The 25229-nt window shown below is 37.7% G+C and overlaps 1 protein-coding gene across 2 annotated transcripts in view; it reads right to left on the bottom strand.

Annotated features, from left to right (window-relative positions):
- Positions 1-25229, bottom strand: part of TMA16 (translation machinery associated 16 homolog) — an 88436-nt gene that overhangs the window by 2290 nt on the left and 60917 nt on the right. For both annotated transcript variants that reach the window (XM_069097688.1, XM_069097697.1), the window contains exon 6: positions 15572-15614. In XM_069097688.1, the coding sequence (XP_068953789.1) occupies positions 15572-15614 (43 nt within the window). The remainder of the gene's footprint in view (positions 1-15571; positions 15615-25229) is intronic.

The following is a 25229-nucleotide window of genomic DNA, read 5'->3' as shown; positions in this document are numbered from 1 at the left end:
ACACACACACACACACACACACACACACACACACACACACACACACAACTAGCCGTGTAACCTTGGGCAAGTTATTTAACCCCAATTGCCCTCCAAAAAGGCAAAAAAAAAAAAATCAGTCTTCAAAGGAAGGGTTAATATGAATAAACAATTTAATTCAACAAGCACTTGTTAAAAGCCTACTATGTGCTAGGAATTAGGCAAGGTACCAATAAGGACAAAGCTTGTACAGGAGCTAGGTAGCACAGACTTAGAGTACAGGAAGATCAGAGACCAAATTCTGCTTCAGACAATAAGCAATGTACTCATTGGTAACTCACTTAAGCCTCTCTTGCCTCAGTTTGCTCATCTGAAAAATAGGGATGATAAGAACACCTACATCACAGGGTTGTGACAATCAAATGTATTTTGTGACCCCTAAAGTACTTTAGGGGTTTAGATAAACACTAGCTGCTAAAACTGACAAGTGAAGAGAGAATATGTTCTCTCCAGTGATGGAAAGCTGCCTATCCAAAGTTATCTAGGTAGAGAGAGAATATCCAGTCTGAGTAAACAGTAAGAAGACCAATTTTGGAAGAATACAGAGTATGTAAAATATGAAAATCAGTCTAGAAAGGTAGGCTGGAACCAGACTGAGTGATACTTTGTGAGATGCAAGAGTGAGCTTTGAAATTTTATCCAACAGGAAGTCACATCATTAAAAAGAAAAGTGAGATCAACAGACCTTATAAGATGATTTAAGGGGGCGGCTAGTAAATAGAGTACCAGCCCTGAAGTCAGGAGGACCTGAGTTCAAATCCAGCCTCAGACACTTAACACTTACTAGCCATGTGACCTTGGGCAAGTCACTTGACCACAAGTGCCCTGCATTACCCCTCCAAAGAGCCAAAAAAAAAAAAAAAGAGAGAGATGATTTAGGAGACAATAAACTCTTTCAATAATATTGTACATATTGGCATAACACAGTTTATAATACTATCAGTGACTATCCACAGCAGGTTCATATGAAAACTTATAAAACACAGGTTAGAAACTTAACATTCAATATGGCTAGTGTTTCTACTAGAAGAGATTTTTTTTTTGTTTTCCCTCAGAAATTAGTGAAGCAACAAAGCTTTAAGTAATAAACAATTTTCATATTTAATCTCAGCGTGCAAACACAGATTTAGATCGAGAAAGGATTTGAGAGACTAACAGATCTAACCCCCTTCACTTTACAGATAAGGAAACTGAGTCTTAGATATTGTTATTTGCTCAGGGCCACACAACTTAGTAAAAATCTAAGAAAGGATTTAAACTCAGATCTTCCCAATTATACAGTGCTGTAATCCCTCTCAGTATGAATGTAGCAGTTTTAATTTTCAAGTTTGTATTATTTTAGAAGTCTTCAGAATGATAGCAGCAGGACCACCCCCCAGCTCCGGCTTCCACCTTCCCAATCCATGTAAAAGGGGGAATCTAAACAAACTTTGTTGCTGCAGAACCCACAAAATGACACAGAGAATCTAACCTCCTGCTGAGGACAGCCTGGCAGGCCAGCAGGAATCAGCCAGCATATTGCTCTGGGAGCTGAGCACAGCCCCACACCAAGGCTTTAGCCCCACGGCAGGCCTGACCAGCCACCAGCAGGAAGGACTCCAGATCAGCAGCTGCTGTGGCTGTTTCCAGATTTATCAACACATAGATGTGAAGGACAAAGTGAGAGGTCAGTGCAGTCTGGACTTTGGGACCCAGTAAATGGGAGTACTTGGTTTTTGCCCCTGGGGCAAGAAGCTGCTGAGACTCCAGCACAGCCAGCCAGCGCCATGCAACAGCTTCAGCTCCTGGCCTGCAGAGTGTAGGGGGACCCAGCACCAGTCTGAGGGGTAATCGCTCTTGCTTTAACCTTCTTGGATCTGGATTGCAGTCTAGGGTGGAGGTCCTGGGGTGTGTGTCCAGCTTGCCAGAGCGTGTGGAGACCTCAGAGAGGGCACCCATCTAATATCTCTGGCAGCTGAGAAACCCCAGCGTTTGGGACAAAAGCTCCCCCCCCCCCGTTTGTTGGCAGAGTCCTACTGTGGCAAAAAGCCCAGGGGTCAGGTGACTGAGGGGCGACATGACCAGGCAAAGGAAAAAAAGCAGACAGAAAATTCCAACATCAGACTCCTATTTTGGGGACAAAAAGGAGCAAAGCATGGAACAGGAGGAAGCCAGTGAAGTCAGAACTCCTGCACCAAAAGCTTCAAAGGAAAATACGAGCTGGTTACAGGCCATAGAAGACCTTAAGGAGCATATAAGAGAAGTGGAGGAAAAATTGGGAAGAGAAATGAGAAAAATGCAAGAAAATTATGAAATGAGAGTCAGCAGCCTGACTGAGGAAAATCACCCCTTAAAAAACAGACTAACTCAAATGGCAAAAGAGGCTCAAAAAGGCAATGAGGAGAAGAATGCCTTAAAAAGCCAAATTTGCCAGATGGAAAAAGAATCTCAAAGGCTCACTGAGGAGAATCATTGCTTCAGAATCAGATTGGAGCAAATGGAAGCTAATGACTTTATGAGAAATCAAGATGCTGTTAAACAGATCCAAACAAATGAAAGAATAGAAGGCAATGTGAAATATCTCATGGGAAAAACCACTGACCTGGAAAATAGATGCAGGAGAGATAATTTAAAAATGATTGGACTACCTGAAAGCCATGACCAAAGTAAGAACCTAGGAATCATCCTCCAGGAACTTCTCAAAGAAAACTGCCCGATGTTTGAGAATCAGAGGGCAAAATAGAGGTTGAAAGAATCTACCAATCACCTCCTGAAAAAGATCCCAAAAAGAAAACTCCTAGGAATATTATAGCCAGGTTCCAGAACTCCCAGATTAAGGAGAGAATATAACAAGCAGCCAGGAAGAAACAATCTGAAACACAATCAGGATAACCAAGGATCTGGCAGCTTCTACACTGAGGGATAGAAGGGCTTGGAATATGATATTCTGGAGGTCAAAGGAGCTGGGATTAAAACCAAGAGTCACCTACCCAACAAAACTGAGTATCATGTTTCAGGAGAAAATATGGTCATTCAGGGGAATAGAGGACTTTCAAGCATTCTTGTTGAAAAAACCAGAGTTGAATAGAAAATTTGACATTCAGATACAAGAAGCAAGAGAAGCATGAGAAGGTAAACAGGGAAAAGAAATCATAAGGAACTTATCAAAGTTGAACTATTAACATTCCTACATGGAAAAACAATAATTGTAACTTATGAAACCTTTCTCAGTAGTTGAAGGGATTCGAAATATATATATATATACATATATATAATGTCTATATATGAGGGTATATGGGCATGTGAATACATATGTGAATGTGTGTATATATGTTTATAGGCATACATAGATAGAGCACACAGGACCAATTTAACAGGAAGAGATGATACTTACAAGGTGAAATTAAGAGGTGAGAGAGGAATATAATGAGAGGAGATGGGGAGAGACAGAATGCGGTAAACTATCACATATAGAAGAAGCAAGGGGAAATGGTTACAATGGAGGGGAAGAATAGGAAGGCAAAAGGGAATGGGTCAATCTTATTCCCATTGAATTTGGCTTGAGGAGGGAATAAAATACACACTAAATAGGGTATCTCACCCTCCAGGAGAGTAGGGATGAAGGGGATGAGAGGGAGGATGATGGAAAGGAGGGCAGGCTCGAAGGGGAGGGAAGTTGGAAGCACCCACTTTTGAAAAGGGACGGGATCAAAGTAGAGGATAGAACAAATGGGAAGTGGGATAGGAGGGAGGGAAATATAGTCAGTCTTTTACAATATATCTACTATGTTATTGCTTTGCATAGCTACACATGTACAACCTATACTGAACTGCTTATTTTCCCAGTAAGGGTGGGTGACAAGGGAGGAAGGGAATGAATCTGGAATTCAAACGTTTAAAAAAATGTTATTTTTTTTATATGCAACTGAGAAATAAGATATACAGGCACTGGGTATAGAGATCTATCTTGCCCTACTGGAAAGTTGGAGAGGGGATGGAGGAGGAAATAAGAGAGAGCAGATTGGGGGGAGGGGGTATACAGTAGGATCGCTATTTTGGAACGGTGGGTAGGAGAAAGACAGGGAGAAAATTTGTATCTCAAAATCTCGTGGAAATGAAAGACGTAAACTAAAAATAAACATTAAAAAATAAAATAAAAAGGAGACAATAAAGCTCACATTTATACTTCACTTTTTGAGATTAGTCTACTGGAGGAACTCAGTCATGGCAATCTTAAAATTTTTAGTATAAACTATGTCAGAAGAAAGAAGGAAGCTTTGCAGTTAAATAGAAAAAGGGTTCCATGGAAAAGCAAAGAGATATGGGCAGAGTTCGGTTTTATATGTTCAAATGTACCAGACACATTATCTAATGAGATTTAGTCATCTTTTAGTGCAGTGCTTATGATACATATTTGTAAAAAGATCACCATAACAATAGTTAAATCTTATGCACCAACACGAATTACAGATGATTAAAAAGGTTGAGAAAATTCACAGAGAATTTCATAAGAAAGGTCTTCAAAATTAAATCTGATATGTGGTGACTTCAGTTAAAGGTGGGAATGCACATATAGAACAAAGCATGGATCAAGAGGAAGGGATGGATGAGATTAAAGACTTGAACACTACATGGAAGCCTCATGCACTTATGTCATGAATACTTTATTGAAGAAAAGAATCTGTAGGCACCAGACATAGCACCAAATGATATCATAAAAAGATGAAGCTGATTACATGTGTTTTTTTAAAAAATAGTATTAGAACCAATGGGAGAAACCTCAAGAAAGAAGAAACAAAAAAGAGAGAGAGAAAAAGGGCAAATAGTATGCTTCAATCTGCATTTAGACTCCATAATTTTTTTTCTGAATATGGAAAGCATTTTCCATCATGAGTCCTTTGAAGATGTCTTAGATTCTTGCATTGCTGAGAAGAGATAAGTCTATTAAAGTTGCTCATCACACAGTGTTGCTGTTACTGTGTACAATGTTCTCCTGGTTCTGCTCACTTAACATCAATTCATGTTTAAGTGTTTCCAGGTTTTTCTGATAATATAATGTATAGTATAATGGAACAGTTTTCCATTATACTCATATACAACAACTTGTTTAGGCACTCCTCAATCGATGAGCATCCCCTCAATTTCTAATTTTTTGTTTGTTTGTTTGCTTTTTGGAGGGCAACTGGGGTTAAGTAACTTGCCCAAGGTCACACAGCTAGTTTGTGTGTATGTGTGTGAAGTGTCTGAGGCCGGATGTGAACTCAGGTCCTCCTGACTCCAGGGCCACCCAGCCGCCCCAAAATTGTTTGTTTTTTTAAAATAGGGTTTTTTTGTAGGGCAATTGGGGTTAAGTGACTTGCCCAAGGTCACACGGTTAGTTTTTTGTGTTAAGTGTCTGAGGCCGGATTTCAACTCAGGTCCTCCTGATTCCAGGGCTCTATTCACTGCGCCACCTAGCAAGCCCTTCTAATTCTTTACCACCACAAAAAAAGCTGCTATAAACATTCTGGTATACCTGGGTCCTTTTCCCTTTTCTTATGATCTCTTAGTCATAGTGCTAGCACCTAGAAGTGCTGGATGAAAGGGTCTGCCGCTTAGGCACAGTTCCAAATTGCTCTCCAGAATGGTTGGATCAATTCACAACTCCACCAACTCTCACATCTTCTCCAACACCCCTCCTTTTACTTTTCTGTCATATTAGCCAATATGATAGGTTTCATGAAGTGATACCTCAGAGTTGTTTTAATTTGTATTTCTCTAATCAATAGTGATTTGAAACATGTTTTTTCATATGACTACAGGGAGCTTTGGTTGCACTGACTTTGTGCAAAAACTTTTCAATTTAATGTAATCAAAATTATCTATTTTTATCTCTTGTTAAATTCTTCCCTTCTCCACAGATCTGATCCTTGCTTTCCTATTTGTTTATAGCTTCACCCTTTAATGTCTAAATCATATACTCATTTTGACCATATCTTGGTATATGGTGTATGATGCTGGTCTACACCTAGTTTTTGGCATACTATTTTCCACTTTTCCCAAAAATTTTTGTGATATTGTAAGTTCTTATCCCAGAAGCTGGAGTCTTTGGGTTTATCAAACAGAAGATTGCTATAGTCATTAACTATTGTGTCTTGTGTACCAAATCTATTCCTCTGATCCCCACTCTATTTCTTAGCCAGTACCAAACAGTTTGATGATTACCAAACTTATAATATATAAGAAAAACTTATAGTTTTAGATCCTGTACAGCTAAGTCACCTTCCTTTCCATTTTTTTCATTAATTCCCTTGATATTCTTGACTTTTTGTTCTTCCAGATGAATTGTTATTTTTTCAAGCTGTATAAAATAATTTTTTGGTAGTTTGACTAGTATGGCACTTAACAAATTAATTTAGGAAAAATTGTCATTTTTACATATTAGTTCAACCTAACTATGAGCAAATTATATTTTTCCAGTTATTTATTTATTTATTTTGCTTCTGGAGGGGAGAAGGTAGGGCAATTGGGGGTTAAGTGAGTTGCCTAAGGTCAGATGGCTAGTTTTTGTGTTAAGCTTCTGAGGCAGGATTTGAACTCAGGTCATCCTGACTCCAGGGCCAGTGCTCTATTCACTGTGCCACCTAGCTGCCCCCTTTTCCAGTTATTTAGATCCAGCTTTATTTGTGTGAAAAATGTTTTGTAATTGTGTTCATATAGTTTCTGGATTTGTCTTGGCAGGTACACTCCCAAATATTTTATGCTGTCTACAGTTATCTTAAATGAAATTTCTCTATCTCCTACTGTAGGGCTTTATTGGTAGCATACAGAAATGCTGATGATTTATGTGGATTTATTTGATTATATGTTAACAGACTGAAAAAGATTCAACAGCAGTCATCCCTGAATCAGCTGTTTATGTATAGTCAGACTACAAACTTGTCAAGTCAAACTAGTGAAAGATTCATAAAGAGAAAAAGATATGGGAAAGCAACTGAAACAACTCAATCCTAAATTATTTCAAAAGTAACTGAGATGTGAGATCACTACTTTCATATACAAGCCTCATTTTCTACTCTATTATGTACACAAGAATGCCCATTTTGTTTGATGTTTATGTTCAGAATAAAAATAAATGGTTTTTGTTTTTTTGCTTTTTGGAGGGGGAAGGCAGGGCAATTGGGGTTAAGTGACTTGCCCAGGGTCACATGACTAGTAAGTGTTGAGCATCTGAGGCCGAATTTGAACTCAGATCCTCCTGACTCCAGGGCTGGTGTTCTATTCAAATGTCCCAATAAATGCATTTTTAAAATTTTTGGAAAAAACAAAATGTAACGAGTTATCTTCACAGGATACCTCATAAGCAAAAAAGCCTATAGTTCCCTGGGAGCATAATATACCCTACAGAATGCCAGCATCATGTGTTTAAATTCTCACCTCAAAATTAAAAGTATACTGTTTCTGTATTATGTTAGGTGCCAGGACTGCTGTGGCAATATGCCTAGATGACAAAAAGTTTACCGCTAAAGAAAGACATGGTAAAGCCACGGTCTCTCTTATTACAAAGCAAGACTATCTACCTGCATTTGACACAGAAGACTTGGGAGGGAAAGCCCTGTATTGCCATAAGTGAAGAGCCAAAAAGTTCTTTCTGCAATGGGACTAACACAAAACACCACAAAGAAAATGGGGACAATGTGGGACCAAAGGTCATTAAGAAAAAAGGAGAGTTAAGTGGTAGATGGCAAAGACTGATTTGTTGCTAATTATTTTAAAAAGGAATGAATACCATCTTTGTCAAATATTCTTTAACTGGGAGCTCTGTATGGGTTCTTACAAGGTAAAGCTTTCATTTTTGTGCCCTCTGTCTTAAAAACTGAAACACTATGGTGATATGTATCTGTAAAGAATTCTCCTTGTCTGTGAACCATCCTTCCACTTTGTAAGGATTACTTTTTTAAATTTAAAATAATTATGAGTAATAATTAGATATGAATGTTGACACTAACAGACAAAATTATTTTTAAAATAAGTAATTGATAACTAAAAATGGATAATGGACAATATGACAATCATAATGGACAAATGACATCAATGCCAATCTTAGCAATTTCCTTTGGTCAACTGCTACAAATCAATCGTCACACCAACCATGGACTCCAAAAAAGCCCCTTAATCAACAAGCACTTCATGTACTTGCCAAACCAAAGGAGATGACAGCCAAAACCAACATCCATTTAGGATATAAAATCATTTGTAAAATCTTATAAAGAAGGGGTGGTTAGGTGGCGCAGTGAGTAAAGTGCTGGCCCCAGAATCGGGAGGACTTGAGTTTGGTTCCGGCCTCAGACACTTAACACCCACACAAAAAAACTAGCCGTGTAATGTTGGGCAAGTTACTTAACCCCCCCCAATTGCCCTCCAAAAGGCAAAAAAAAAAAATCTTATGAAGAGAAATGGTGAAAAATTTTGAGCAGTACCCACCAAAACAAAGATGCAATGGAGAATAAAGTCAGTTTAAATAAAGTTTGGCAAGAGATGCAAGCAAGTGAGGTTACGGGCATTTAAACTGAAAATGGAAGAAGTATAACAAATAGAATAAAAATGAAGATTTTAAATAACATTATTTTCAACATCAAGGATATTACAATCACTCCCTCTTGTTACTAAAGAAAATAGAGGCAGGAAAAGCCACCGGATTGGACATGTATATAAATAGAAGTGATCTGTGCTGGAGGTGACAACTGTGAAAACACTGTGGGATCAATTCACAATATATCTCAAGGAGGGAAAGACACCAGAAACATGGAATAAATCTCTGACCTTAATGATATAAGATAAAGTAACCAATAAAACATCACTAACTTCCTCAAGACCTCTATGCTGACTACAAAATAGTTGAGATTTACTTAAACATACACAGAGATCAGGGAATTAGGAGCAGGGACAGGCAGGCTCTCACCATAGATACTCTACAATGGATCATACGTTTTCTGTTAGGTATATAAAATATGAAGCAGAAGTAATATCCTGATATATTTACTGTCTGTTTATTATGAAAAGCATTTATTTTGGCTGAACAAAACATTTCCATAAAGATTCTTCCCAAATATGCTATCTCCTCTCCAAATATGAAAACAATTTGAAACATATAACAGAAATAACCTTGTCTAACAACCTTGCTGATCATTAACTTCAAGTGAGAGTGAACATATGCTTGCCAATGGTAATTGCCAGTGTGGTGGAGAAGATTCAATGCACCAGATTCTCCACCAGAGGTTCACTGTGAATGGTGATGTCTTCCAAGATTCCATTCTAGGATAATAGAGTGATGGTTTCATAAAAGCCCAACCCCCTGAAGAGCCTCTTGGAAGAATAGCACATTCTCTCAAAAGAATTTGGCCTCACAATTCACTCAAGAAAGACAAGCAGATGAAAAATGTCTGTTGCCTGGAATATGATACAAAGTTACACACTTCATAAAGAGCTTGTCTGTTAGTGACAGTACAAATGAATGAGTTAGGCCTCCAAGAAGAAGAGGGACAGCTGTATTGCCTTTAGGAAATTAAAAAGCTACTTTAATGACCTCAAGCTTCTCCTGGAAACAAAGATTTCTCTTTTTAATTCCAATGCTCTACTAGTGTTGTTGTATGACTGAGGAATGGCTATCCTTGTGATGTCAAGATAAAGAGAAGAGATAGATAGCATACAAGAAACAGGACCTCCATGCAGCTCCAGCTACCACCACCCCCAATTCATGTAAAAGGGGACTCTAAACAAACTTTGGAGCTACAGAACCCACAAAATGACACAGAGAAGCTAACCTCGTGCTGAGGACAGCCCGGCAGGCCAGCAGGAATTGGCTAGCACAGAGCTCTGGGAGCCAAGCCCAGCCCCTGCACAAGCCAGAGGTTTTAGCCCCAGGGCGGGCCTGACCAATCACAAGCTGGAGGAACTCCAGATCAGCAGCAGCTGTGGCCCTTTCCAGAATTATCAACACATAGATGCTAAGGACAAAGTGAGAGGCCAGTGCAGCCTGGACTTTGGGATCCAGTAGTTGGGAGTGCATTGGCTTTTGTCCCAGGGCGAGAAGCCGCTGAGGACTGCAGCACAGCTGCTGCCACATGGCAACTTCAGCTCCTGGCCTGCAGAGTGTAGGGGGACCCAGCACCAGTCTGAGGGGTGATTGCTCTTGCTTTAACCTGCTTGGAGCTGGATTGCTGTCTAGGGTGGAGGTCCTGAGGTGTGCGACGAGCTTGCCAGAGTGTGTGGAGGCTTCAGAGAGGGCACCCAACCAATATCCCTGGCAGCTGAGAAAACCCCAGCATTTGGAATGAAACTCCCCTGTCTGGTGGCAGAGTCCTACTGTGGCAAAAAGCCCAACAGTCAAATAATTGAGTGGAAAAATAAGCAGGCAAAAGAAGCAAATCAAGCAAAGCAATCCAACATTAGACTCCTATTTTGGGGACAAAAAGGAGCAAAGCATGGAATAGGAGGAAGACATTGAAGTCAGAACTCCTGCACCAAAAGCTTCAAAGGAAAATACGAGCTGGTTACAGGCCATAGAGGCCCTTAAGAAGCAGGTAAGAGAAGTGGAGAAAAAATTGGGAAGAGAAATGAGAACAATGCAAGAAAATTATGAAATAAGAATCAACAGCCTGACTGAGGAAAATAACACCTTAAAAAACAGACTGACTCAAATGGCAAAAGAGGCTCAAAAAGACAATGAGGAGAAAAATGCCTTAAAAAGCCAAATTAACCAGATGGAAAAAAGAATCTCAAAAGCTCACTGAGGAGAATCACTCCTTCAGAATTAGATTGGAGCAAAGGAAGCTAATGACTTTATGAGAAATCAAGATGCTGTTAAAAAGATCCAAACAAATAAAAGAATAGAAGGCAATGTGAAATATCCCATTGGAAAAACCGATGACCTGGAAAACAGATCCAGGAGAGATAATTTAAAAATTATTGGACTACCTAAAAGCCACAATCAAAGAAAGAATCTAGAAATCATCCTCCAAGAAATACTCAAGGAAAACTGCCCTGATGTTTTAGAACCAGAAGGCAAAATAGAGGTTGAAAGAATCCACTTATCAACCCCTGAAAAAGATCCCAAAAAGAAAACTCCTAGGAGTATTATAGCCAGGTTCTGGAATCCCCAGATCAAGGAGAGAATATTACAAGCAACCAGGAAGAAACAATTTGAATATTGTGGAAACAATCAGGATAACTCGGGATCTGGCAGCTTCTACACTGAGGGATCGAAGGGCTTGGAATATGATACTCCGGAGGGCAAAGGAGCTGGGATTAAAACCAAGAATCACCTACCCAGCAAAACTGAGTATCATGTTTCAGGGGAAAATATGGTCATTCAGTGGAATAGAGGACTTCTGAGCATTCTTGATGAAAAAACCAGAGCTGAATAGAAAATTTGACATTCAGATACAAGAAGCAAGAGAAGCATGAGAAGCTAAACAGGGTAGAGAAATCATAAGGAACTTATCCAAGTTGAGCTATTAACATTCCTACATGGAAAAACAATAATTATAACTTATGAAACCTTTCTCAGTAGTTGAAGGGAATAGAAATATATATATATATATGTGTATATATATATATATATATATATATATATATATGTCTATATATGAGGGTATATGGGCATATGAATACATATGTGAATGTGTGTATATATGTTTACAGGTATACATAGATAGAGGGCAAAGGACCAATTTAAAAGGAAGAGATGATACTTAAAAGGTGAAATTAAGAGGTGAGAGAGGAATATAATGAGAGGAGATGGGGAGAGACAGAATGGGGTAAACTCTCATATAGAAAAGGCAAGGGAAAATGGTTACAATGGAGGGGAAAAATAGGAAGGCAAAAGGGAATGGGTCAACCTTATTCCCATTGAATTTGGCTTGAGGAGGGAATGAAATACACACTAAATAGGGTATCTCACCCTCCAGGAGAGTAGGGGAGGAAAGGAATGAGAGGGGGCATAATGGAAGGGAGGGCAGGCTGAGGGGAGGGAAGTTGGAAGCACCTACTTTTGAAAAGGGATGGGATCAAAGTAGGGAATAGAACAAGTGGGAGGTGGGATAGGAGGTAGGGAAATATAGTCAATCTTTTACAATATGTCTACTATGTTATTGTTTTGCATTAGCCACACATGTACAACCTATACTGAACTGCTTATCTTCCCAGTAAGGGTGGGAGACAAGGGAGGAAGGGAATGAATCTGGAATTCAAAGTTTTAAAATAAAATACTCAAATATATGTGTGTGTGTGTATACTATTATTAATACTATTTTACATGTAATTGGGAAATAAGATATACAGGCACTGGGGCATAGAGATCCACTGGAAAAGTCGAAAGGGGTATGGGAGAAAATATGGGAGAGAGCAGATTGGAGGAGGGGATATACTGTGGGACTGCTATTTTGGGGCGGTGGGTAGGGGAAAAATGGGGAGAAAATTTGTAACTCAAAATCTGGCGGGAATGAATGATGTAAATCAGAAGTTAATAAAGGAATTGGAAAAAAAGAAATCATAAGGAACTTATCAAAGTTGAACTATTAATATCCCTACACAGAAAAACGATAATTATAACTGATGAAACTTTTCTCAGTATGAAAATAGTTGAAGGGATTATATGTGTATATATGTCTATATCAGAGGCTATACAGGTGTATGAATACATATGTGAATATGTATTATGTTTATATGTATATATGTTTACAGGTATACATAGATAGAGAGCACAGGACCAATTTAATAGGAAGGAATGATACTTAAAAGGTGAAATTAAGAAGTGAGAGAGGAATATAATGACAGGAGATGGGAAGAGAGGATGGGGTAAACTATCTCATATAGAAGAGGCGAGGGAAAATGACTACAATGCAGGGGAAGAATAGGAAGGCAAAAGGGAATGGGTCAACCTTATTCTCATTGAATTTGGCTCAGGGAAGGAATGACATACACACTAAATAGGGTATCTCACCCTACAAGAGAGTAGGGGAGAAGGGGATGAGAGGGGGGATGATAGAAGGGAGGTCAGGCTAGTGGGGAGGGAAGTTGGAAGCACCCACTTTTGAAAAGGGATGGAATCAAAGTAGAAAATAGAACAAGTGGGAGATGGGATAGGAGGGAGGGAAATATAGTCAGTCTTTTACAATACATCTACTATGGTAATGTTTTTTGCTTTAGCTACACATGTACAACCTATACTGAATTGCTTATCTTCCCAGTAAGGGTGGGTGACAAGGGAGGAAGGGAATGAATCTGGAAATCAAAGTTTTAAAATGAAATTAAAATATACATACTATTATTAATACTATTTTACATGTAATTGGGAAATAAGATATACAGGCACTGGGGCATAGAGATCCACCATGCCCTACTGGAAAAGTCAAAGGGGGTATGGGAGAAGATACTGGAGAGAGCAGTTCGCAGGAGGGGATATCCTGTGGGACTGCTATTTTGGGGCGGCGGGTAGGGGAAAAACGGGGAGAAAATTTGAAACCCAAAATCTGGCAGAAATGAATGATGGAAATCAATAGTTAATAAAGCATTTGAAAAATGAAAAAAAAAAGATAAAGAGAAGAAGGACTCCAATGTATTAGGTGGATCCTATGTCAAAGTTATGAGAAGATAAAGAAAAGAAGCAGCAAAGAATGGAGAGTTTACACTCTATATTCCTTGAAGATCCTACATCCAAACCAAGGAGACCACAGATGCATTTGAAACTGAACTCACTACAGACCTACTTCTTTTTCCTTCTCAGTATGAAGGCAATTTTGTCTGAGGCTTCTCAAGACTTTGCCAGTAGTCCACAGCTGTAGCAGGTTCTACAAAGCTGGAAAGGATTTGAGTCTGGACTCAGTAACAGAAGATAGGCCTACTGTCCAAGGACCAACCAAAGTAAATACAGAGATCATTTCTGAAGACCCCCTAAAGACTCCAGGCGTAATGAACATATGAAACAAGGAAATTCACAAAATCTCTCATCCAAGGCATGGGATGGTTGCTACCTGTGACAGAGGAAAAAAGAATCCACACAAATTAAATAAAAGAACCATCCAAAGGGGCGGCTAGGTGGCGCAGTGAATAGAGCGCTAGCCCTGGAGTCAGGAGACCTGAGTTCAGATTCGGCTACACACACACACACACACACACACACACACACGCCATGTGACCCTGGGCAAGTTACTTAACCCCAATTGCCCTCCAAAAAAAAGAACCATCCAAGGAAGGTTCTGGAGGTATTTCACCACTAAATCTATGTATTTGAAAGGGTATCATAAGAAAGGAGACATGTTCTACTTGACTGAGGGAGAGGGGGAAACTAGAAATAGCAGACAGAAGATGAAGATAGATGTCAGCTTGATATACAGATCAACCTCCTGACAATCAGAGCTATCGCAAAGTGAAATAGGAGAATATCTGCCCCACCACCCCCAGACATTCTTCTGAAGTCTTCAAAGCAAAGGCTGGATGACAATTTTTCAAGCATGACTACTGATTCTGTAATCAGATAACATATAAATGCCACCTCTCTAGCTGAGTGAATGCAGGCAAGTGACACAGCCTCTGTAGCCCTTCCCAGCTGTAGATCTATGACCCTGTGATCAGAGGAATTATTTTAAATTGTTATTAATCTAAGAGTTAAAAATGCTCTAACACAGCTTTAATACTAGGAAGTTCAGCTAGTTATGTATCAGGAGTGTGGGGTGGTAGGGTATCATCAAATAGCATTAATTTATGCCTTAGTTAAATATGAAACATCAGAACTATTTATCTCTAATAATAAAATAATGGCATGCATTCCGAAGTTATGCCAGAGATAAGACAATGAATGGAGCTTTCTTCCACTGTATTTCCTACAACAATTTAATTCATTTTCAAAAAGCTTGAACACCTGAAGTATATTTTTTTTTTAACTAAACCCTTTGAATAACTGCTGATAAATGATTTATGAATCTACTATGTCAATCAATTACTTAGGACTTACTTTCCCTAGTACAACTATTTACTCATTGATAACACTCTAAAGTTATGAAGAGATTTTATAAAGGACTAAGATAAAGATGATGATCAAAAGTTGTGGGAATTTGAATTTAAGCAACTTATCAATTCTGTCCCACTCTTTATAAAGGTGAGATAAGAATAAAACTCACATTTATTTAATGCTTTTAACTCAAAAAGTGAAATATAAATGTGAGCTTTATTGTCTCCTTTTTAAAAAATAGGGAATGAGAAGGGAAAGTGATAGAAAGTTCTTTAGAGGACTAAAACAAATAAACATAAAATATTTGGAAATACAGAACTTTGAAATCAAGAGTTGCCAGTCAAGCACCTTGACATGATCCATGAGGCAGTTTCAGTGTTATAGTATAGAAAGCACAAAGACCTCTAGGAAATTCTTAAATAATTTTCTACTTAACACTTTCCTCTTTAAATGAGGTGGTGAAGCTTTTCTTTTTGTACAAAGTACGTTTCCAAAGAAATCAGATTCTTCATAATTATGTGCTAGAGAAAAAAGTCACATTAATAATGTTGTAGGCAGACTAACCTGAAAGTTCTCAGATGTTTTGCATTCACGATGTCAGGAATTTCTGGAAAGAGGAACATAATTTATATATATATATATATATATTACATGAAATGCTCTAAAGCATACATGCCATAGTTTCTTCATAAATACAACACATTGATTATCTGAAAAGAAAAGAAAAAATCTAAAATAATCTTGATGTAGAAATGAATTTCTCTTCAACTCAAAGGGACTAGGTTTTTTGTTTAAGAAAAGAACAAACTGCAGGCACAAAATTAACCAAATGTAATGTATCAAGTTAAATTATAATGATTATCATTAAATAATAGGTAGGAAGGTAGATAAAAAATTAAGCAGAAATTTTAAATGGTAAAATCATGAAAAGGACAAGTCCTGATGAAAGTGAACAAAACTATTCCAAATCATCTAATTATAATAGTGTATATATAACAATATAATTATGAAAGTGTAAATTGGAAGAATCCTCCCCTATTTGGATACAAACTAAGTAACTTGGAAAACTCTACTTGCCAACCTTAATAAAAAGCCATGTATTTGGGTTATTTTTCTTCATCATTATAGTAAGTTTTTCAAATATGCTATACAAAACAAAAATTACAAAGGCATGGGTCCTGCACTATAATTTAAGCAGCAAACACATTAAGCCAAGATTCACTGTACCATTTGCATTATTTCTACTAATATTTTATCTTTATAGGTTGAGTGTTGGAAACTATTTGTTACTTAAAACATGCAAAAACCTACTTCTTTCAAAGCACTCTTAAGAACAGGACAAAATTTGCATAAAAATTAACTCCTATGTACCTCAGAAGTCAGAACAGTTTACCATCAATCTTTTATTAACAACTCATGAATTAGACCAGATTAAAATATCTGTCCCATTCTTACTGTTAAACAAAAAGTGAAAGAACAGTTATACCAAGTCAGAAATGAATACTAGATTTCACTAATTCCAACTCAGTTATTCAAATATGTATGTGTACACACACACACACACACACACACACACACACACACACACACACAGATGGTTAGTATATACTAGTCTAGCAAGCACCTTCTATGTGTAACACCATTCTGTGTTAGATACTAAAGGATGTATGAAGATATAGTATTACCCCTGTCCTGAAGAAACTTATCTAATCTACAAGTTTACACAGGCAAGTCAATTTAGAAGGCACTTCTGTATACTATCTTTGGAAACTCTCCAAAAGCACACAGTCAGTGCAGCAATCAGATTTAGCATCCTTTTAATGAATGAAGACACAAGTTGATAACTATTAATCAATTTGCCCAAGGTTACCCAGTGCATTAGTGGGAAGAGTAGGACTCTAGTCTTTTTACTCATACTCTCTATTCTTTCTACCATTTTACAATGTCTTTTAGGCTTCTATTAATAAACGCCAGTTTCATTAACCTTAAAAGTCAATGATTGTTTTTTTAAAGAAAATCCTAATTTTTTTCCACTACACAGACAAGATAACTTCGGCTGCTCTGGGTCATCACTTAATATTCTTATATGAGCCTCTAATGTCAAAAGTAAAGCTATAATGCTAGCACTTATTTATGAACTTGTACCACCAATGCAATATTCACAGCACCAATGGTGACTGTAAATATGCTGGCATAGTGCTCAATAGCAAAATATAAGACTCCATTTGGAGACAGAAGCAAAAAAAAAATTCTGACACCAGAAAACAATCCCAAAAGCAGAAAGCTGAATCCATCATTGTAGCAAAGAAGTTAATACACCACAACATAGCATGGAGCCACACCATCCTTATCCCACAAATAAACATTTAATCACAAGCCTAACTGTCTGCTTGCCTGCTGTCCTCTCTCCTCCCTCTGTCTAGCTGCTCTGTCTCCCAGCTTCCTGTGGGCTCTGCTCTACCCTTCAGCAAACTCCTACTACCCACAGGTTCCATGTGATTACAAAAATTTGACCTATTGGGGGCAGGAAAAATCTTCAAATTCCCTTACCATTACATTTGGCCCCAAGACCTTTCATGTCCCTTACATAGCAAAAATATGAATTTTTTTAGTTTTAGTGCATTTTGTTAGTGTATTTTTGGGGGTAACTGGTGTCAACAGAACTTGACAACAATATAACGGGGATAACAGAAAATAAGCACATAAAACAATATCTTAGGGTGGGGTTTTGAGCACATCGCACATCAAACAAATGGGGTGCAAAATCTGAAATTGGATATAGAGCTGTCCCTGACGCAAGAGGTTCCATTTGAGAGTTCAGTTCTTTAGCTGGCATCTGGACCTTGGCTGACACCAGGAGCAGGGGTGACACATCACAGCTGAAGATAGGACTATCTTTGTACTATCTGGCTAAAGCGATCAGGCTTCAGCAGACGGAAGGTACTAAGCCTGTAGGAAACAAATCTTGCAAACAAGTTTAACAGACAAAAAGCCAAAAAGAAACAAATAAAGGGTCAGCCATGCTTCTAGAGTCCATGAACTCACTATCATAGCCTCATTAGTGGTAGAATATGAGTTAAGGGTACAATCTGGTAATCCTCTTCTCCCCAATAAACAACAGTTACAGTATTGTCTTTCCCATGTGCTATAATCTCCATAGCCTTTGGAACATCATCTGGCTTCTACTTTACCCATACTTTAGCTCCCAATTTTATTCTATCAGTAGAAGCAAACCCTTCAGTTCCTCTGATAGTTATTTCAGAAGAAGGGACAGGTTTCACAAGGGGTACTGTTTCACAAGGAATAATAATCACTTGAACTATTCTATCATTTTTGCAATACTGTATGGGTTCTTCAAGCAAATTTTAGAATGTCAAAACAATTTCTCCTTGATAATTAGAATCCATTACTCCAGTCAATACATGTCTTTCTCAGGCTGCTAAACCTGATTTGGGTAATATCTGTCCAAAATGAATTTTAGGGATTCTCATATATATTACAGTGGAGATTTTTCTTATTTCTTTTCTATCCAACCAAAAGTCCTCTAAACAATGTAAATCATATCCTGCCAAACTAGGTGTTCCTGGCTGTGGTGCTAGGACATCTTGCCTCACATTCCAATACTCAATATTTGGGAACTAACATGTCTGCTGTTTTCTAATTTACTGAAACGTAATCATTCTGGCCAAAAGTATAGTTCCTCCTAACTGCATAAAACAGTAAAAAATTATCCTTTCAATGTTGATAAGAATTATTAGAACATAACTTCCTTAACTGTTCTTTCAATAATCTATTCATTCTTTTTTTTTAGGTTATTCAATTGTTTTATTTCAAAGTTCAAAATCAAGACCCCAATTATTACTGGTAAACAGTTGTATTATTTATGTTTTGAGAAACAGTTCCTCTTAAAGTCTTGAAGTAGAGCTGAAACTTTTTTTCCCCCACTTTTATTTTCTTAATTAATTTGTTTGTTTCCTTTTAGTTTACAGGATTCAATTCCACAATCCCTTGACTTTCACATTTTGTCCCCCTCCCTCCCCTCCCTGCCATGGCGGCATATAGTCACATATAGGATCTGTAAATATTTTCACATTATACATTAGTCAGGTTATAAAGACGGATTGTATCAGCTGGAACGAAAAATGGTAAAGAGGACATAAAACCAAATAAGAAAAGGAAAAAGATCAGGTATTTTGCTTCCACCTGGATATAAACTTAGTTCTTTCTCTGGATGTACATATTTCTCTCCCTCATGAGTATTTTGGGATTGACATATATCACTGCATTGCTGAGAAGAATCCAGTCTATCAAAGTTGGTCATCACACATATGTTGTGTCTGTAATTGTGTACAAATTTCTCCTGGTTCTACTCTTCTCACAAAGCATCAGTTTGTATAAGCCTCTCCAGGAAAATATGAAGACCGTCTGCTCCTCCTTTCTTATAGCACAACAGTATTCCATAACATGCTGTAGCAGCAAGCACCCCAAGCATCCTCAGGGTTTGCAGCTACCACAGGTTCTTGGATCTGCTTTGTTAAAGGAAAGCAACTCAAAATGGGTTAACAAGCTTACTTTAATCAGTCAGACATATATCGTTTACCTTGTTCAGGAGAAAAGGTCAGCACCCCGAAACTCAAAGTATACAGGCATAATTATCAAGACAGAAACATCAAGTAGACAGATTTCCAAACTGTCCAACCATTACATCCATACCCAGTCAACATCTGGATTTCCACATTCTGGGTTTTTCAAAGCCGGGGGACTCTCAACAACGGCTTCCCAGAATTCAGATCAAATCACAGAACACTTCTCAAAGTGAGTCCCAAAACAAAGCTACACATCAGGGCTTATATAGCCTTCTCCTGGCTCAGAGAATGTAACAACCTTATTGACCCACTGGCCAATCAAAAAGTATCTACTGAAAAACCAGCCTCCCACCCCAGGCTCCAGGTGCACGTTAGCCTAGGGGCAGGGAAGATCTTTAAATCTGCATTTCCATTACACATGCATATACCACAACTTCTTCAGCCATTCCTCAATTGATGGGCATCCCCTTAATTTCCAATTCTTTGCTACCACAAAAAGAGCTGCTATAAACATTTTTGTACATATGAGTCTTTCTCCCATTTCTATGATCTCTTTGGGATATAACCCTAGGAGTGGTATTGCTGAATCAAAGCAGTATGAAAGTATTTATAACCCTTTGGGCATAATTCCAGATTGCTCTCCAGAAAGGCTCGATCAGTTCACAACTCCACCAGCAATGCATTAGTGTTCCAATTTTCCCACATCCTCTCCAGCAAGTCATTTCCCAGTTTTGTCATCTAAGCCAATCTGACTGGTGAGATCTGGTATCTCAGAGCTGTTTTGATTTGCATTTCTCTAATCAATAGTGAATTAGAGCATTTCTTCATGTGCTTATAGATACCTTTAATTCTTTCTCTGAAAACTGCCTGTTTGTATCCTTTGACCATTTATCAACTGGGAAATGACTTGTATTCTTATAAATTTGACTCAATCCTCTGTATATTTTAGAAATGAGTGCTTTGTCAGAGACATAGGTTGTAAAGATTCTTTCCCAATTTCCCACCACCCTCTTAATCTTGGTTACACTGGCTTTGTTTGTACGGAAGCTTTTCAATTTCACATAGTCAAAATTATCCATTTTACATTTTATAATGTTCTCTAATTCTCGTTTAGTCATAAAGTCTTTCCCTTTCCACAAGTCTGATAGGTAAACTATTCCTTGTTTTAGGAGACTGCTTGCAGTATCAACCTTTATATCTAGATCATGCACCCATTTAGACTTGATTTTGGTACATGGTCTTAGATAATGGTCTATGCCCAGTTTCTGCCGTACTATATTCCAGTTTTCCCAGTAGTTTTTGTCAAATAGTGAATTCTTATCCCAAAAACCAGGGTCTGGGAGCTTATCAAACAATAGATTACTATAGTCATTGACTTCTGAATCTCGTGTGCCTAATCCATTCCACTGATCCACTCCTCTATTCCTCAGCCAATACCAAGTAGTTTTGATGACTGCTGCTTTATAATACAGATTGAAATCTGGTATAGCTAGTCCACCTTCCCTAGCATTTCTTTTCATTAATTCCCTTGATATTCTGGACCATTTATTCTCTCAAATGAATTTTGTCACTATTTTTTTCTATCTCTATAAAGTAGTTTTTTGGTAAATTAATTGGTATGGCATTAAATATATAATTTAATTTAGGTAAAATTGTCATTTTTATTATATTAGCTCGACCCAGCCACAAGCAATTGATACTTTTCCAATTAGTTAGATCTGACTTTATTTGTGTGAAAAGTGTTTTGTAGTTGTGGTCATATAGGTCCTGGGTTTGTTTTGGCAGATAGATTCCCAAAAGTTTTATAATGTCTACAGTAACTTTAAATGAGATTTCTCTATCTCTTGCTGTTGAATTTCACTGAAATATATAGGAAGGCCGAGGATTTATGTGGGTTTATTTTATATCCTGCAACTTTGCCAAATATATTTATTGTCTCAAGTAGTTTTTTACTTGACTCTCTAGGATTCTCTAAGTATATCATCATATCATCTGCAAAGAGTGATAACTTGGTCTCTTCTTTGCCCAATTTGATTCCTTTGATTTCTTTTTCTTCTCTAATTGCTACTGCTAACATTTCTAGGACCAGATTGAATAAGAGGGGTGATAGTGGACACCTTTGTTTCACCCCTGATCTTATGGGAAATGCTTCTAGCTTCTCCCCATTACATATAATACTTGCTGATGGCTTTAAATAGATGCTACCTATTATTTTAAGGAAGGCTCCACTTATTCCTATGTTTTCTAATGTTTTTAATAGGAATGGATGTTGTATTTTGTCAAAAGCCTTTTTTGCATCTATTGAGATGATCATGTGGTTTCTGCTAGTTTTATTGTTGATATGATCAATTATACTGATGATTTTCCTAATATTAAACCATCCTTGCATTCCTGGAATAAATCCTACCTGATCAAAGTGTATTATTCTTGAGATAAGTTGCTGTAGTCTTTTTGCTAGTATTTTATTTATAATTTTTGCATCTATATTCATGAGGGAGATTATCTCGGTCTATAATTTTCTTTCTCTGTTTTATCTCTTCCTGATTTAGGTATCAGTACTGTATTTGTGTCATAAAAAGAATTTGGGAGGACTCCTTCTTCACTAATTTTCCGAAATACTTTGTAGAGTATTGGAATCAACTGTTCTTTAAATGTTTGATAGAATTCACTAGTGAACCAGTCTGGCCCTGGAGAGTTTTTTTCCTAGGGAGTTGACTGATGGCTTGTTCAATCTCTTTTTCTGAGATGGGGTTATTTAAGTAATTTACTTCCTCTTCAGCTAATCTGGGCAACTTGTGTCTTTTTAAATATTCATCCATTTCCCTAAGATTGTCAAATTTATGTGCATACAAATGGGCAAAATAATTCCTAATTATTGTTTTGATTTCCTCTTCATTGGAGGTAGATTCACCCTTTTCATTTTTGATACTCATAATTTGGTTTTCTTTTTTTTTTTATCATATTGACTAAGGGTCTATTAATTTTGTTGTTTTTTTTCCATAAAACCAGCTCTTGGTTTTATTTATTAATTCAATAGTTTTCCTAATTTCAATTTTATTAATCTCTCCTTTGGTTTTCAATATTTCTAATTTAGTATTTAATTGGGGATTTTGAATTTGTTCTTTTTCTAGGTTTTTTAATTGCATGCCCAATTTGTTGAGCTCCCTTTTCTCTAATTTAATCGTGTATGCACTCAGGGATATAAAAGTTCCCTAAGAACTGCCTTTAATGCATCCCACAAATTTTGGTATGTTATCTCATTATTATCATTCTCTTGAATGAAATTACTGATTGTTTCTATAATTTCTTGTTTGACCTACTAATTCTTTAGGATTAAATTGTTTAATTTCCAATTAGTTTTTAGTCTGTCTTTCCATGGCCCTTTATTGCATATAATTTTTATTACATCATGATCTGAGGATGCATTTAATATGTCTGCCTTACTGCATAGAATTGTGAGGTTTTTATGCCCTAGAACGTGGTCAATTTTTGAGTATGTGCAATGAACTGCTGAGAAGAAAGTATATTCCTTTTTATCCCCATTCAGTTTTCTCCAGAGACCTATCATACCTATCCTCTCTAAAATCCTGTTCACCTTCTTAAGTTCTTTCTTTTTTATTTTGAGGTTGCATTTATCAAGTTCAGAGACAGGGAGATTAAGGTCTCCCATCAGTATAGTTTTGTTATCTATGTCTTCCTCTAATTCCTTTACCTTCTCCTCTAGGAATTTGGATGCTACACCACTTGGTGCATATATGTTAAGTAATGATATTGCTTCATTCTCGATGGTGCCTTTTAACAGGATATAGTTTCCTTGTTATCTCTTTTAATTAGGTCAATTTTTGCTTTTGCTTTATCTGAGATAAGGACTGCTACCCCTGCTTTTTTTACTTTAGCTGAGGCATGATATATTTTACTCCAGCCTTTTACCTTTATCCTGTGTGTATCCCTGTTTCAGATGTGTTTCTTGTAAACAGCACATTGTAGGACTGATTTCTAATCCATTCTGCTATCCGTCTCCGTTTTATAGGAGAGTTCATTCCATTCACATTTACAGTTATGATTTTTATCAGTTTCTTTTCCGCCTATTCCCACCCCTGTTAATGTTCATATTTTCCCCCATTAATAGTTTTCCTTTTGACCACTGCCTCCCTCAGTGTTCCCTTATCAGCCCCCCTGCCTTTTCCTCCCCTTTCCCCTTACTTCTTCCCTCCCTACAAAGCACTCCCACCCCCTTTTCATAACCTTTCCCCCTCCTATTGCCTATAGGATATTTTTATACTTAATGAAGTATGTTATTTCTTCTTTGCACCAAGAGTGACAGGAACACATCTCATGCAAAGCTCCTCTCCCTCCCCTCTTTCCCTCTAAAATGATACTTTTTGCATTTCTTCTCCATAGAGTCCTATGCTTAACTGGTTGTTATTCCCTCCTTGTACCAGAACCAATGAGGGAAAAGCTCATATGATTCCCGTCTCCCTCCCTTCTTTTCCTCTGCCATACAGTTTATTCCCTTTCTTCCACTGCAGTCCCTTTGCAGCCCTTAATAAGATTTTTTTAAATCGTCATTTTGTGTATTTTATACTCATACCCTCTACTTGTCTATGACCAGTTTGCTCTTATTAAATAGCAGGGTGTGTGTGTGTGTGTGTGTTTTCCTTGTTTACCTTTCTAAGTCACTGTTGCATCTCGTAATGGGAGGTTGAATTTTCCATTGAGTTATAGCTTTTTTTATCAAGAAGGTCTGGAACTCTGTTATATCGTTGAATGAGAAAATTGTATTCTACTGCCTCCGATCTGTCAGTGTAGAGGCTGCCAAATCCTGTGCAATCCTCACTGTGGACCCTCGATATTTGAATTGTTTCTTTCTGGCCGCTTGAAGTATTTTCTCTTTTATCTGGTAGTTCTGGAGTTTGGCCACACCATTTCAAGGACTTTTTAGTTTGGGATCTCTTTCAGCAGGTATCTGGTGGATTCTCTCGATTTCTATTTTCCCCTCAGGTTCTAGTATCTCAGGGCAGTTTTCCTTAACGAGCTCTTGGAGAATGTTGTCCAGGCTCATTTTTTCATCATGATTTTCTGGTAGGCCTATGATTCTCAGATTATCTCTCCTGGATCTGTTTTCCAGGTCAGTTATTTTTTCTTTGAGGTATTTTACCTCTTTTTCTAATTTTTCATTCTTGTCATTTTGCTTGACTAATTCTTGGTTCCTCATAAAGTTGTTTCCATTTGGTTGATTCTAGTTTTTAGCAAATCATTTTCCTTGGTTAATTTTTGAAGCTCCTTTTCCATATCATACACTTTTCTTTTTTAGAGAGATGTTTTCCTCATTATAATGTTTTTTCTAATTCATTTTGTCTTCTATCTCTCTCATTTTGTTTCCAAAGTTCTCATCTAGGAGAGCCTTCTGTGCTTGGGACCCATTCCCTGTTGAAGTTTCAGCTTTGGGTGTGGAGTCCCCATTGTCTCCCTCTGAGGTTGGTTCCTCCCTCTGAGGATAGTAGGACTCCAGAGTCAGCTTTCTACCCATTTTGAGGCAGGGTCCTAGCCATACCCTTCCTCTAGGATCCCAAGCCTTTACTGTAGAGGGTTTTGCCCTGGGGCAAGAGTTACTATGTTTTCAGGGGGGGGGGGGG

Source organism: Petaurus breviceps, unplaced genomic scaffold (genome assembly GCF_028583685.1).
Source record: "Petaurus breviceps papuanus isolate PSGF00001 unplaced genomic scaffold, PetGlider_PUasm1.0 126, whole genome shotgun sequence".
Classification (NCBI taxonomy): Eukaryota; Metazoa; Chordata; class Mammalia; order Diprotodontia; family Petauridae; genus Petaurus; species Petaurus breviceps.
This window is presented reverse-complemented; position numbering and strand designations above follow the sequence as displayed.